We start from the raw sequence: 15,607 nt of genomic DNA on the forward strand, positions 1-15,607 counted from the left end.
AACACCTAGATGCTTAAAAATCATGTCTAAATTTTTTAAAAGTGTCCATAAAGAAAAATGAAACATTTCAAACATATTTTAAGAATTAGAAGTGATTTAAAAATCAAGCTTCCTCAAGAAGCGTGGCTCTTTTTGCTAATAGACAAGGGCAAAAATGGATTGCTTACACTTCTATTTTATTATACAGGTTGATTCCTGCATTGGTTTTACAAAATAAGTAACTCACAGATCATAATGCTGGTTCCACTTGGGGTCTAAGGTGTTCTTCACAGTGTCAGTTGAATGGCACTGACCAGATCCATCCACTACTATTTTTGCAAATGGGTCAGGTAGTCCTGTGGAGGGGGGAAAAGTACAATTAGAATCACAGTATGAAATCAGTAATTTATAGAGAGAGCGCACCATTTCTAATGTATCAGCAACTGAAAGAAATAAATCTACCTTTTTGTAATCTTATATAGGGCCAATAAAGTGATGAGAATAATATGACCTTTGCACTGTACTTTTTTTTGGTTCAGTTTTCCTTTTTATCCTAATTCTAAATTTTAATTTTGACCCCATGAGCTTTTTTAAAATTCTTAAAAGGAAAATTTACAGTTATCCTAAAATTATTTTTGTAACTTAAATCCAAACAATTCCAATTCCTAGGATCAGATTTTGTTTGTAACACAGGATCTACTTTAACAATTCCAACTTGCAGCAACATTTTAAATTCTTTAAGGGCAAAACATTAAATATTGCTTAAGTTAAGACAGCTTTTTATGTAAGCAAATACTTTCATTAGTAACTATGTACTTCTATCACTCTGTTATTTAGGTTCCAGCACTTGCATGGTATTTTATAACCCCAGAATGCTTTAGAAACATTAATTGTTTCCACCTCTTTTGAGATTATTTTTTTTTATGTAGACACAAAGGTAAGTGACTTGTCCAAGGTCAATTCGGTGGTAGACTCAGGATTAGAATTTAGAAATGATCATACACACACCCCACACTACTGTGCTGAGGCTGCCTGTCTACATCACTAATGTGAACTTAAATGGTAATGGAGTGCTACTGGCAAATGCGGAAGTTATACCTAACTCTCAAAGAGAAACAGACATGCATAGAATTTAGAGTTTAAAAATATAATACCATGAGAACAATACCATAAAGCTATTTATATAGTATTAGAAACTGTCAGTTATACTTACTGAAGAAATCTTTTTTTGCAAGATTCTTGGCACATAATACTGCAAAAAAAATATAAAATTAATATATCCAAAAATGTTTTCTTAAAAAATCTTCAACTCCCATAATGATTAGAGACAATTTTTTTTGCATTCTTGATCTTACTTTAAAACTGATCAAATCAAATATGAACAGTGCTTTCTTTTTTCCCCCTCAAAATTTGAAATCATCATAGTCTCTGCATGCATTCACCTACAGAGGCAGTTAAATTAAATCCCTATTGCCTTTCCCCTCATATCTCAATGCTAACCACACACACAAAAGAAAGCTAACCACACACACAAAAGAAACTTGGTCTTTATGAACTTTTGGCACAAATTGTTTAATATGACAAAGACAGAATTCAATATCTTTCAAAGTGTGCCAGTCTTGCTGAACTTCTCAATGCAGAAAGCACTCTCTGTATTTCATATTTATATATACAAAAGTGGCTTCTTTTGCCTCAAGGTGCACCCATTCAGATTGCTGGTCACAGCTTTTACCTTGTTTAGGACTTGTGCACCTACTCTTCTACTAAACCCCAGATTACTCTACTTCAATCTGCCAGGAAATTACATTCTTGTATACAAAGGTATTTTTGTGTGTAAATTATATAAAACAAGATAATAGAGGAAGAAAAAAGCATACACTGAAATAGCGCTAAAAGAATCTGCAGTACAAAATCTTTGCCCCTAAATATAAGACCCCATCCAAGGTAACAGTCAAAAAAGGCATCAAATTTTCTATTACGTTTTTGAAGAGCCACAAATCAGAAGTGAGGTAAGAGAAGGAAAGACTTTAGTCTGATTATTTCCACTCTTCTGTTCAAGAATCCAATCTTACTTCTACTGTTCAATAATACCTTTCCAATATCTACTCTCCAGTTCAAAAGAATTGTCCAATATTCATTAAACTCCTATACCAGGAAAGGAAGCAGAACCACTGATTGTCAAGTATTAATTTAAATTTCTTCAAGAGTTTTAAGTGTTACTTAAGATGTTTGTGCACGTTTATCACTAATCACTTGCTGAGTAGGTCCCCTCTCTATCAGGATGAGACTACTGGATACAAGTAACAGGATGTTTGTATAATGCTTATGCCATCACTCTGCCTAACAACATCACTCCTAATCTATTTCCCACCATGTAGTTAATGGGTTCCCATCCTACCCAAAATCAGCCCTTGAAGTATGGCATCACAGACAGGCACCTTCATCTTGGTAAAGCTAGACTGAGGTGGTAGTGGCAACAAGAGGGTGGGAAAAACAATCTTGGCACACCTCTCCTGGGACACCTTCACCTTCCTTGAAGCAGCTCTGCACTGGGAGCAATGCCACTAGCATCTACCTTCAATTAGAAAGTGGAAGAAGAGGCTGTCAAAGAGCACCAAAACCTGAAAGAAGCCACCACAGACACACCAGTAGTAGTAGTATTGTACTCTCAAGAACACTGATGACACAATTTGAAATAAAATACAATTACAGGATCATAGTTACAACATGAGCACTATAGAGCAAAATTAAATTTTCTTCTACTGCTGTGATTTGAGAAAAAAGGAGGAAATATAAAAAAGTGATTACAGGAAAAGTTAGAAATGCTAGACTGTTGGTTAAATTTCCTAATTTAAAAATCCCTTTAAGGATGGATTTGTTCACTCTCTCATTTTACTTCTTCACACCAATCTGAAAGCTTATTGGAGAGGTGAGGTAAAATTTCCTAGTACAGGTTGGACCTCCCTGGTCTGGCACCCTCAGAACCTGAATGATCCTGAAGGAGGGATTTTGCTGGACCAGGGGAGATCATTTTTCCTTCCTCCCAATGGCCTGCCAGCCTGGCTCTGCTCCTGACCTGGCCTCCCCATGGGCTCCCCATGTGTGACCAGCCCTGCAACCCTAGTCAGTCTCATTGTTATACTAATATTTTCAGAATGACCCAAGTTTTGTGGTGTTTTCTTGCAGTTAACTTCTGTAGAGCTCCTGAATAAAAACCACTGTAGCTCCTGAGCTACTGAAAAATTAGAATACTTGTTTAATGTTTTACCTTTGCCACTTGCTTTTTGTCTACTGTGGTAGAGTACCACTAATTTTAGTATTGCACTCTGTGAAACCCTCAATTTTAGTTAAAAAGCTATTATTCACTCCAGTAATACAAAAATCCTGCCACAAAACAGTCAATGCTCCAAAAACAACCTTGATGAAGCAATCTCAGCAGCCCGTTTCCTTCTGCCTGTGCCCTGGTTTCACTCTACTATTTGCATACTAAACACACTGAAGCAAAAATGCTTTTAATTGCCCTATCAATGAGTTCACTTAAAAGACTCAGATTTCTAAATCCAAGTAAACAAACAGGTGACAAAGGCAATTGATGGGGTACTGCAACAGGAAGTCGTACTGGTGATTGAATAGATGGCTTTCCTCCTCCAGGCTGTATTTATGCCAGACTTTTTCTTGAAGTGCACTACTACCAGTGAAACTCTTCTGGCAATGTGCACTACGGTAAACTAGTCATTGGCACCGTATTGCCAGAGTGCTACAATATACCACTGTAAACATAAAAATCTCACTGCATTTGCTGCAAAAGTACTGGACATGTTAAACTTGGCAAGCTGGTCATTTGCATTATGCCTTCCAAATATCCCCTGCTCAACTTGTTTCAACAGGATATAGTTTTCTTCAATTTCTATCCTGAATTGTGTAGAATTGAGGAGCATTTGGTTTTATGGAACTACTTGCCAAATCTAGTAGTAGATTCAAAGGCCACGTGAGCCAGATCTGTAAAGCATGACTATAAAAGCATATCTGGCAGGTGTGGAAAGTATATTTTTCTCAGTGTTGGTTCTCATTCTGGGTATATCTTTACTCCAGGATTAACTCAAGTTATCTATTCAAGTCACTTTTCTTAAATCAACAAAGCTTAAGTGGGAGTGCCCCAATTAGAAATAGTACTTGAGCTTCAGTCTCTATCTTGGTGTTATAGTTAGGGCTTGTATTCTTCAGGGCTTATTTTTTGCATGTTGAGTATCACATAGATGCCAGAAAATAGAGGTATTAAGGCCTCTCTCTTTTGCATATATTGTAATTAATCTTCTTAATGTAATGTTCCCTCATACACTTTTAACACTGTGCAGTTTCAAAGAGCATTATGTTTAAGCACACTATGGAACACTTAATGTGCACTAAAAAGGTTTACATAAGCCAAATAGTGTGCAAAATGTTAGCATACCAAGGGTGTTTTATCTGTATTTAGTAATACTCTCTCTCGTGTGGCTCTAAAAGGCATCTCGGGGCACATACTGCAGTTTTTAGTCCTGAGATATGCAGAAGTACTCGGACCTCATTCTCAGATAAGAGAACTTGTCAATCCTTTACGGACACATGAAAGGAGTTGTGGGAAGGTACAGCAGGACCACATCAGAGGCACAATCTGTATTGACTATAGAGTGGTCATGTTAGCAATTGACAAATTATGTTCACTTGGTTTTTAGCCTATACCCCTTCTCAGGCAAGCCAACTTGAATTAAAGGATCATTGCACACAAGTAAAGAGCTTTTTGAGTGGAGGTAGCATTCTAACTAGGAGCAATGCTTGAATTAACTTTTCCATAAAGACAATTCCTCTGCACTCACATCTTCCTGTGCAGAAAGAGAGGAGGTCATATTGGAAGATATCTGCATAGCTGTTTTGGACATCTTTGTGTTTATCATCTGGTTTTTTAGTTAATTACCTTTTTTGTATACATGTACTTTCTATTACAGCATTCCAAGTAGTGTTTAACCCTCCAGATTCTCAGAGACATTAATCCAGACTATTGGACATAAATGCATGGAAGATTTTTTTTAACTGAAAATAGTGACAAATCTGACACCAGTGTTGACTTTCCTTCCTGAAAAAAAAAGAGGAAGAACGGCTCTTGCGCAAGAGGGGTTTTTTGCACAAAAACAGAGCCTCCTTAATTATGCAAATGAGGCGCAGTGATATGCCACACTTTGCCTCATTTGCATATTTCTTGTGCCAAACAGGCACAGTATAGACATAACCTTAGTGTATCTGAGGTGAGGTCTACACTATAAGCTTATGCAGGCATAGCTATGTGGTATGGGTAAGACAAGCAATTTATGAGTTCTAACCAATGTAACTACATCAGCAAAAGCCCCAAGCGTAGACATCTATTCTGGCAAAACTCTGCTTTTACTAGTACTTACCACATCCCACACTAGGAGCACTTTGCCAGTATAACTATACCTGCAAAACACTCCTAATGTAGACTGGTTGAAAACACAGAAAATACACTCCACTAGTGCCTCCAGAGTTCAACTTGCAAACACAGCACTCAGTGGCAATTTATTTATGAAGGAGAATGTTTTTGGCAATATCAGGCAACAGCACAACCGAATGCCTATTTATTAGTTCTATCCTAAGGGCTACTTTCCAAATTGGTGTTTTTCTACCCTTAAAAAAGGCAGTTTAAAAATAAACAATAGCATGGTGTTCTGTTATTCAAAACAAAAATTCGGAAGGGGGAGGGAATCAAACAAGTTTTCTGAGAGGGCAACATAAGAGAACAAAGTATTGTAAGTGTTAAAAATTTGACCGGGGTGGGCAATAATTGTTGATGGGGGACCACTCCAAGATTTTGCAAAGTGGTCACTCTTCCATGATATTAATGGAGGAGATGTGGGGTCTGGGATGGAGGTCGGGTGCAGATGGAGCTTGGAGTAAGGTATTGGAGTGTAGGAGGAAGACTGGAGTTTGGGAGAGAGTGTGGTTGTGACCTAGTCAGACACCTAGGGTGCAGGGATTTTGGATGTGAGCTAGGGTAGAAGTAGATTGTGATCTGAGGCAGGGGACAGGGGTGCCAGATCTGGGAGGGGGTATGGGTGCAAGAGGGTGACAGAGGGTTTGGGTATGTTGAGAGGGAAGGAGCACAGGGTTGGAGCAGGGAGAGTCTGGGGTGCCAAAGGTAGGCTGTGGCTAGGAGATTTACCAGTCAGCAGCCAAATCAGCTTGCCTGCCTGCAGCGCTAAGACTTGCAGAGCTTAAAACGGTTTCCCAGCCAGCCTGCCTGGCCATATGCTTCATTGAATAACTGAACTGAGGAGAAGGGACGTGGTTCTTCTTGGCTGCCTGTTATTCAAACAGGCAGCTCACATTGGCTGGTTTCTGGCCAGAAATCAGCCAATAGGATTGTGCTGGAGGCAGGGCGGCTCCTGAAACTTCCCTCCTCCCCTCCAGTTTTGAAACTGAAAGGAAGCCCTGCAGCGACGTTTCTGCACAGCACACAGGGCTGTGGGGTAAGTAGGGGAGCCTGCCTGGGGCTTCCTGCTGCCTCTGTGGGCTGGATCCAGTGGCTTGGCGGGCCATATTTTGCCCAGGCCTGAATTAGACTTTAGCAGTCCAACATGTGCTACATTAATCTTTTGCCACAATACTGTGGGATTTAAATACCTTGGCTAAATCTGTTACATGAAAGCTCTACTCTTGCAAATGGTTCACTGAATTGTGTGGAAAATATTCTGAGTACCACCAGCAATCCTACCCATCCTGTCTCTGAGAACGACTCTACTTGCTCTTCCCATTCTGTGTGCATGCCCTTAAAAAGACTTCATGGTGGACAAATGTGTATTTTGATTTCTAATATTAGGTAACATATGAAGATTCTAAGATTTTTTTTTCTCCAGGCTGGCAATCATTTATGTTCGATGGGGTATGGAAGGAGAAATAGTTTAATAGAAAATGAATATTGCTGAAGATACCATGTATGTAAAAAAATAAAAATAAAATAAACCCACACACCAACCACAAGAATTTCTAGGATTAACCATATCATTGTACTAAAATACCAACATTGCACTTGCAATTTGAAGTTAAAGATCAAGGCATCCATTCTATTCTATTTTTGTTATTTTCATCATACTTAATTTAAAAAAAAATTAAATTCAGAGACAATGTCCTAAAAGCTTTCAGACAGTTATGTGAATTTAACTTTTCAGTAGCGCTATTGATTAATAACAGTTAACTCGTGATTAACCAAAAACTACTAGTGCAATTAATCACCATTTTTAAAGTCACAGTTAAATTACAGAACACCAGCTGAAATGTATTAAATATTTTGGATATTTTTCTAGAAATCAAGATAACTGAAAATCTAGTACAGGCAGTCCCCGGGTTACGTACAAGATAGGGACTGTAGATTTGTTCTTAAGTTGAATCTGTATGTAAGTCGGAACTGGTGTCAGCCGCTGCTGAAACTGATCAGTTTCAAACGCTGCTGAATCTGGACGCCAGTTCTGACTTACATACAGATTCAACTTAAGAAACCCAGGCGCCCCCAAGTCAGCTGCTGCTGAAACTGATCAGCGGCTGATTCCAGGAATCCTGGGGCAGAGCAACTCTGCCTCGGGCTTCCTGTAGTCAGCCGCTGGTCAGTTTCAGCAGCGGCTGACTTGGGGACGCCTGGGGCAGAGTAGCTGGGGTGCTGCTGGGTTGCTCCAGTAGCGCGGCTCCCCAGCAGCACCCCAGCTGCTCTGCCTCAGGCATCCTGATTCAGCCGCTGCTGAAACTGACCAGCAGCGGCTGAATCAGGACTCCTGGGGCAGAGCAGCTGGGGTGCTGCCGGGTTGGTCCACAGCGGCGCTGTGGGACCAACCCAGCAGCCCCCAGCTGCTCTACCCCAGGGGTAGGCAAGAAAAGCCTGGTCTGCTGGAGGGGGGGGGGGCCACTAGCTGCACCCCCTCCCCCAGCAGACCAGGGAGACGCGAAGCAAAGCCGCAGAGCACGCGGGCAGCGGGACAGTCCAGGCGCGCCGTGCTGTCCCACTGCTGGCGTGCTCCCAGGCTTTGCTCCCCATCTCCCTGGTCTGCTGGTCAGACCAGGGAGACGGGGAGCAAAGCCGCGGAGGACGCCTGCAGCGGGACAGCCCAGGCGTGCCTGGGCTGCCCGAGCCCCTCCACGGCTTTGCTCCGCGTCTTCCTGGTCTGCAGACCAGGGAGACGCGGAGCAGGTTTTCTCGCCCCGGAGTACACGGGCGGCGGGACCTCGAGGTCCCGCCGTCCGTGTCCTCCGGGGCGAGAAAAGCCCCGTTCGTAACTGCGGATCCGACATAAGTCGGATCTGCGTAAGTCGGGGACTGCCTGTACTCATACTGTGCTCACTTTATAATTTTTACACTGTAAAATTATAAATAAAATTAATATAAACACAAAACAGTATTTTTCATTTCACCTCATACAAGTACTATAGTATACTCTCCTTATCGTGAAACATAACTTATAAACATAGGGTTTTTTGGATTACATATGTACTCTCAAAAAAAAAACTTTAGAACCTGAAAGTCCACTAAGTTGTACTTCTTGTTCAGCCAATTGCTAAGACAAACCAGTTTGTTTACACGTAATGCTACCTGCTTCTTATTTACAATGTTATCTGAGAGTAAGGACAGGCATTCATATAGCTCTTTTGTAGCCAGAAATTTTCAGCGGTTACATGATTACATACACACATTTTAACATCCCTAGTAAACAAGAAGTGGAAGCATTATTTCCTGCAAACTGTAACCAAAGCTTATTTGCCTGAGCAACTGGCTGAACAAGAAATAGGACTGAGTTGACTAGTAGGCTCCCAAGCTTTACTTTTTTTTTTTTAAACATAATTCTACATTTGTAAATTCAACTTTCATAATAAAGAGGTTGCATTGCAGTACTTTCATTTAGTTGACTAGAAACACACTGTAAAAAAATAGTTTAAGTATCTAATCAAAAATCAAGACAGCAATATACACTTTGCATTCAGTGTTGTAATTGACATCAATATATTTGAAAATGTAGTAAACACTCAAAAATATTCTATTATTAAATGCATGATTAGTTCTTTTTAAATGCATGACAGCCCTACTGTTCAGTAATAAATATTTGGGTCTCTGATATTTAAAACCTAGAGAACAGAGGTAAACTGTAAACCTGTACAGATGTCCATGAAACAACTAAAAGATTTTACAAACATCACTGCATTAATAATGGAGAATGTGTCGACATTATACCACCAGTTTTCTAGTCAGCAAGGAATAGACGTTAGTGGAAATACAAACCAGATCCTGACACTTCACTCCACCTAAACTAAAACTAGAACTCAAATGGGCTACAATATATCCTTTATATTCCTATGAAGTTCTCTCTTAATTAACTGCCAAAGGAAGAATTGCTAGATGTAAGATATTTAGGTCTTTTTAATGCAGCCCTTTTACATAGGCTGCAGTAAGGTTCAAAGTATTTTTTCTGGGTTGAAACACATTACACACTCATCTACAAAGAGTAGGTACCCCTGAAGAGAATAAAAAACCACACACCCAAAGCGAGTCATTTTTATTAAGCAATAGCTAGCAATTAGAAGTATATTACAAAACTAGATGGAAAAAGTATACCAACAGGTTTGTCCCTCAAGCATAAATAGAGTTCTCTCCATTTATGTTAGTTTCAACCTGACATTACTACAAATAGAACCACACTGTCCCTAGAATTCCTGATACAGGAGACCCTCAGGATCTGCAGAATTGCTATTCATGGTTCCTCATATTCACGGGGGTGGGGGAGAGGGGGAGGGTGCCTGTCTGGATGTAAGGGGAGGAGGCAGCCAGGAGCCGTGGGGAACTCACCGTGGCTGCTGGGAGCCACAGAGTGAGTTTAGGAGCTGTAGGGAGCTTACCACGGGGGCTGCAAGCCAGAGCTCCCAGTATTTGTGAATTTTGCCCACATGCAGTGCCAGGAATGCATCCACCATAAATAGTGAGGATTTCTCACATTAAAAAAAAAAACACTGCGGCAGTGAACAGCAATAAATGTGATTAAAATCTGCATCTGTGCATCCTGTGTGTATGGAAGAGTTGACTAGATTTCCAAACTTTGGGGCCTTTGTGCACATATGGTGAATTACAGAAATGGGGGAATAGAGAATAAATTGAGGGCATGTGAAAGTTACAAAATTAATTCTGAGAGAGGATGATTAATTTTTATTGAACTAAATCAGTTTATTTACATTTATATAAATTTAATTGTCAGGATATGATAGCAGGTGTGGAATTTTTTTTTAATATTAACTTTCCCATCTATCCCTTGGTACCTGCCCATAATCAGTGTCTGACCAAAAACTTATCTACTAACTTAAGTATTTCTTTAAATGCCCCTACAATCCTAGTTAGTATCTCTCAGGAACCTCTTGTGCCCCAACACAGCAAAGCCATATTCATGCCCTGTGTCCTCCCCTCCATCTCTGTGCCAAGAATCCTCCCACTCACACTGCAAAAGTACTTATTCTAGTGTAAGACTTAATCTACACTTGTAATTGAATGAGTTTTATCATTCATGGGTGCTTAAAAATGAATGACAAAAGTTTTGTCACAGTGGAAGTCTAAATACTGCTTTGTTGCTTGCCTGCAGATAAAGCGAAAGTTGTTCACTCATGGATGCTAGAAGCATTTTGACAGTAAAGTGCCGACAAACAGCATTTACACGTGGAAAAACTTGAACAACCAAGTCTAGCAGCACCTTAAAGATTAACAAAACATGCAGATGTTAACAGGAGCTTTCATGGGCACAACCCATTTCTTCAGAGGACGAGTTATTAAAGGTCCAGTTCCAAACTTTAGTGACAGGTCTGTGTCAACACAGGCCTGTGGCTAGGGATGTGAATGTGTATTTCTCTGATAGGATAACAAGTCTTATGGATACAGGAGCAGTGGTGGACATGGTATACCTAGACTTTAGTAAGACATTTGATACGGTCTTGCATGATCTTATCAATAAACTAGGCAAATACAACTTAGAGAGGGCTACTATCCAATGGGTGCATAACTGGATGGATAACCGTTCTCAGAGTGGTTATTAATGGTTCACACTCATGCTGGAAGGGCATAACAAGTGGGATTCCGCAGAAGTCTGTTTTGGGACCGGTACTGTTCAATATCTTTATTAACTATTTAGATATTGGCATAGAGAGGATGCTTAATACGTTAGAAGATGATAACAAGCTGGGAGGGGTTGCAACTGCTTTGGAAGATAGGGTCATAATTCAGATTGATCTGTTCCTCCGCCCCTAGACCAATCAGAGCATGGGTGCGGGGGAGTGCATGAAGCTTCCTCCACCCTGCCCCTGCCCTGTGAGGAACACAGAGCACTTTCAAGTGCTGCACACTCCCCACAGGGTGGAGGAAACTTTGTGCGCTTCCCCTACCCCAAGACCTTAATTGGCCTGGGGATGGGGAAGCGTGCGAAGCCTCTTCCCGCCCTGCCAGGGGCATGGGTGCTTAGGGGCATGGAAAGGGGGGGCAAAGGGGCTCCCCTACCCCCAAACCAATCATGGTCTGTGGGTGGGGAAGCTTGGAAGCATCTTGGCTCCGCTCCTTCTGTCTTGGTCAGTGCAGCCCATGCCTGCTCCCAGGGCAGTGGGGTGCCCTCCCTTTAAATGGTTAACCATTAAACAGAATTTTTCATCCCTAATCTAAACTATTTATCTTACTCAGTCACCTTTTTATCTATATGTTACTCCTCTTAACAATATCCTGGCCTCACAAAAATAATAAAGACAATGGATATCTTTAATAGCAATTTTTAACCACAGATTTCAAAGCACTTTTCAGACATACCAGTATTCCGATTTTACAGAAAAGGTAAAAGGCAGAGCAACAAACTGCCCCTAGAATTCTTACCTCAATGACATACTTATTGGACTACACTGCTTCCCTGGACATTCCAGGGGAATAAAGCCACATATTCCCACTGCATGGTATCAATCCATCGCAATCTCTTCCTCATCTCAATCACTTCCTAAGTAATGCATCCTCCAGAACCACAACAAAAGTTCCAACAAATTAAGTCAAATTTTTCTTTCCTCTTTTCTAACAAATGTTTCCAACAAATCTGAGCAAGTGAATTCTTTTTGAAATGCCATAAATTATCTTTCAACTATTTGAGAACACATGTTCTCATTATCCCCACTGTATTCCATCTGAATATGGGTATAATGTATATCACTGCCCTGCCCTTAGGGCAATCAGGGCCTGGGAGCGGGAGAAGCATGTGAAGTCTCTCGCTCCCCGCTCCTGTCCTGATTGGTGTGGGGGCAGGGAAGCATGCGAAGTCTCCTCCTGACCTGCAAGGGGCACGCAGCGCTTTCACTTTAAGTGCCATGAGCCCCTTGCAGGATGGGGGCAGAGAGCGAGACTGTGTGCTCCTCCCACCTCCAGGCCCTGACTGGCCTGGGGTTGGGGGGGAGGGATCTCATGAAGACTCCTTCTGCTGTGCAAGGGGATGGATGCCTAGAGGGAACTGCCAGCTGTTCAGAACAGCTAACTATTATCTCTAGGCAGGGGTGGATGAGGGCAAAGACTTCATGTGCTCTCCCACCCCCAGGCTAACCAGAGTCTGCGGGACGGAGAAGCAGGAAGTGCCCTGACCACACCCCTTTCCGGGGCAGCCTAGGGCTACTTGAAAAATTAGTGAAGTGGCCTCCCATCTAAAATTATTGCCCACCTCTGGGTTAGAATATGGCTTAGGGGAGAAGGGAGTTAAACATTGTATATCCAGGGATTAGAGTTCAGAAAATATAGTGCAAAAATCCTAAATGCAACTTTTATAGTTGAGAAATTAAACAAAAATCAGGAAATTCAAAGCTACAATTCCAACAAGAGCTATAACATAATTCCCTTCCATATGAGAAGTGATAGGCTGTTAATTGTATGCTTAATGTAGAAGCAACGCAGCCAAATTACAGTTGCTATGGTAACCACAATTTTGTATTTCTTGTGAGTTTTATTTCTTAACCCATAACATTATATCATTTCCATTCAATATTTTTAACAGAAAAATTATATGTTGACTAGCAATGTTTATCTGAATAGTTTACATATATCTGATCTTACTCTGAAATGGATATTGACGAGCAGAGTCAGACCTCTATCATTGACATAAAATTAAAATATTGTTGGAAGATGAATTGTTGCACATATGGCAGCACATTATTTTTTTCAAATTACATCAACGTTTTTGAGAAATAAATTCATGAAGTTTTCAAATTAGCTGTTTTAGTTATATTTAAGCACTAAAAAAGTTCGTAAAGCATGAAAATATGTTCCTCCTTCACCGTGAACTCGTAACTCAGTTTCCAAACTGAATTTTACCAAATTTAAAAAAAATGCCTTTTTAACATTTGGCTATGTCTACACTGCCCAGTCTTGCACAAGAACATATGCAAATGAGCCATGGAGACGGATATCGCTGCACCTCATTTGCATACTTAATGAGCTCCCATTTTGCACAAGGAGCTTTTGAGCAAGAGCTGTTCTGCCTGAAAATAAGCTGCAGAATGGCTCTTGCGTAAGAAGTAGTGTAGACTGCTCCTCCTTGCTCAAAAGCCCCATGCGCAAAATGGCAAATCATTAAGTATGCAAATGAGGCACGGCAATATTCATCACTGTGCCTTATTTGCATATGTTCTTGCGCAAGACTGGGCAGTGTAGACGTGGCCCTAGTGCTTATAGAGCATCTTAATGTTGTACAAACATCCATATACAACAAACACTCCTGAATAAGCTATGTGCCTTGCCCAAGACTAAGGTAGAACTCGTAATCGAACTCAGGAATTCAAATTCTAGCTGATATCTTCTTATATTATGCCATCTTTGCTGAGCAGCAAAAAAATTGTGGAGTCTTAAAAGCATCCGACAGCAGCATATTTAATCAATTGCACCAAAATGGATTTGATTTTTACCAGATACCAGAGGTGCCCCAGTGAATGGCTAATTCAACACAAAATCTGAAATCTAAATACAGTAAAGATATTGATTTTTAACTATTAAAATAGCCTTTAAGTTCAATCTCTGAATGTAGTTCTTTAATATTTATGAAAAGACTGAAGTTAAATGTTAAATGACATTGGGATCCTGTGTGTATTTGGACTGGGACAGAACAATGACAACAATGCAAAGGCCATTTATATGTTTGTACTAGCTTTTATTATTAGGAAGGGGGGATTATTTGGTATCTTTTAAAAATTATGGAAATACTCAGGTATATTATACCAAGGTACTTTAATTTCCCCATCTCTTAATGCTAGCAGTATTCATTTAAATTGTTTAAGATTTTTGGCTGAGTACAGAATGCCCTAATCAAAACTCAGCCAACTGCAAACAGCATTCATTTTGTAACACAAATCCGCAAGAATATTTAGGCAAAACATTCTTAATTACTGAATATGTGGATGGGAGTCTGGACTTTCCCTTCCCCTATAATTTATCAGGAAATCAATCATTCTACAAACTCTAGCCTTAATCTACTCAGCCACTTATAAATGCAGATTACAAGTAAAACTGTACAGTGAAATTCATGCAGGATATTAATGAGTTACTTTTTAAGGACACAAGAAGCAGAAAAACAAACCACAAGTAAACACCCAAAAATCTTTCTTCCAAAATTATTTTGGAATTTTCTTGTACATATTTAAGCAGGAAAGTGTTTACAGAATACTCATATAATTTAGACATATTTACTGGTACAATGAATTCAAGACTATATTCAACCTTCTCTTTTACAAGTTTGTAAACTCTTCAAACTTTTCAAAACTGATTTTCTTGAAAGCTATATATATATTTTTATAAAACTTGGGTGAAATAGATTCAAATATGTAAGGGTCTTCTGAAAAACTATATAGTACAGGTTGAATCTTTCTAGTCCAGAACCCTCAGGACCTGACTGGTTCCAAATGAGAGCATTTTCTGGACCACAGGAGGTCAATATTGTCTAGCAGCATTACCAACACTTTCACTGCTTACTGTGCTGTTAGAGAACATTTATGGGTAAATTAGAGCTAAACAACAGTACAGAACACTGAGAGCTAGGACTGGTGGCTATAAACAAACTTTATAGGACCACGGGAAACTTGGCCACACCCATAAAACACATACATGCTGAGAGTGATTCCAGCTACATGTAATTCTATACATTTTAGGATACCTTACTACATTTGAGCAGGAGGAGGGAAGATCAGCCAAACTGATTAAAGAGACAAAATTGGGGGAAAGGGATACACTGCTCACAGACAAAATAGATTTGAAATGGTGACAGAAAGAGAACCGTGTGCTAGCTTATATAGCTCTGGCAAGGGTAAAACATGGTTAGCTATTATATTTATTACCAAGTACTATCTGTGGCCCTGTTTACACACACACAGTTAGACTACAAATAACTTAAACCATCAGTAAAAGTATAGCAAAAACCTGACTGGTCAAAGACTTCAAGAATCCTGTAATGGAAATCAGAGTCCTCTGCATTGAAGCTGTTGAGAAAACTTACTTAAATATAACAAGGCAACAGCCCAACAATGACATATTATTCTCAAATGGTCAAAACTCTAAAAC

At 40.1% G+C, this 15,607-nt stretch overlaps 1 protein-coding gene across 2 annotated transcripts in view; it reads right to left on the reverse strand.

The window, feature by feature from the left end:
• The window catches only part of SMURF1 (SMAD specific E3 ubiquitin protein ligase 1), a 68,259-nt gene that overhangs the window by 24,525 nt on the left and 28,127 nt on the right, over positions 1-15,607 (reverse strand). For both annotated transcript variants that reach the window (XM_075899677.2, XM_075899676.2), the window contains exons 2-3: positions 1,193-1,231; positions 227-335 (exon numbers count right to left, since the gene is read on the reverse strand). In XM_075899677.2, the coding sequence (XP_075755792.1) occupies positions 227-335; positions 1,193-1,231 (148 nt within the window). The remainder of the gene's footprint in view (positions 1-226; positions 336-1,192; positions 1,232-15,607) is intronic.

The sequence above is a fragment of the Pelodiscus sinensis genome, chromosome 15 (assembly GCF_052426305.1).
Source record: "Pelodiscus sinensis isolate ZL-2025 chromosome 15, ASM5242630v1, whole genome shotgun sequence".
NCBI classification, from domain to species: Eukaryota; Metazoa; Chordata; order Testudines; family Trionychidae; genus Pelodiscus; species Pelodiscus sinensis.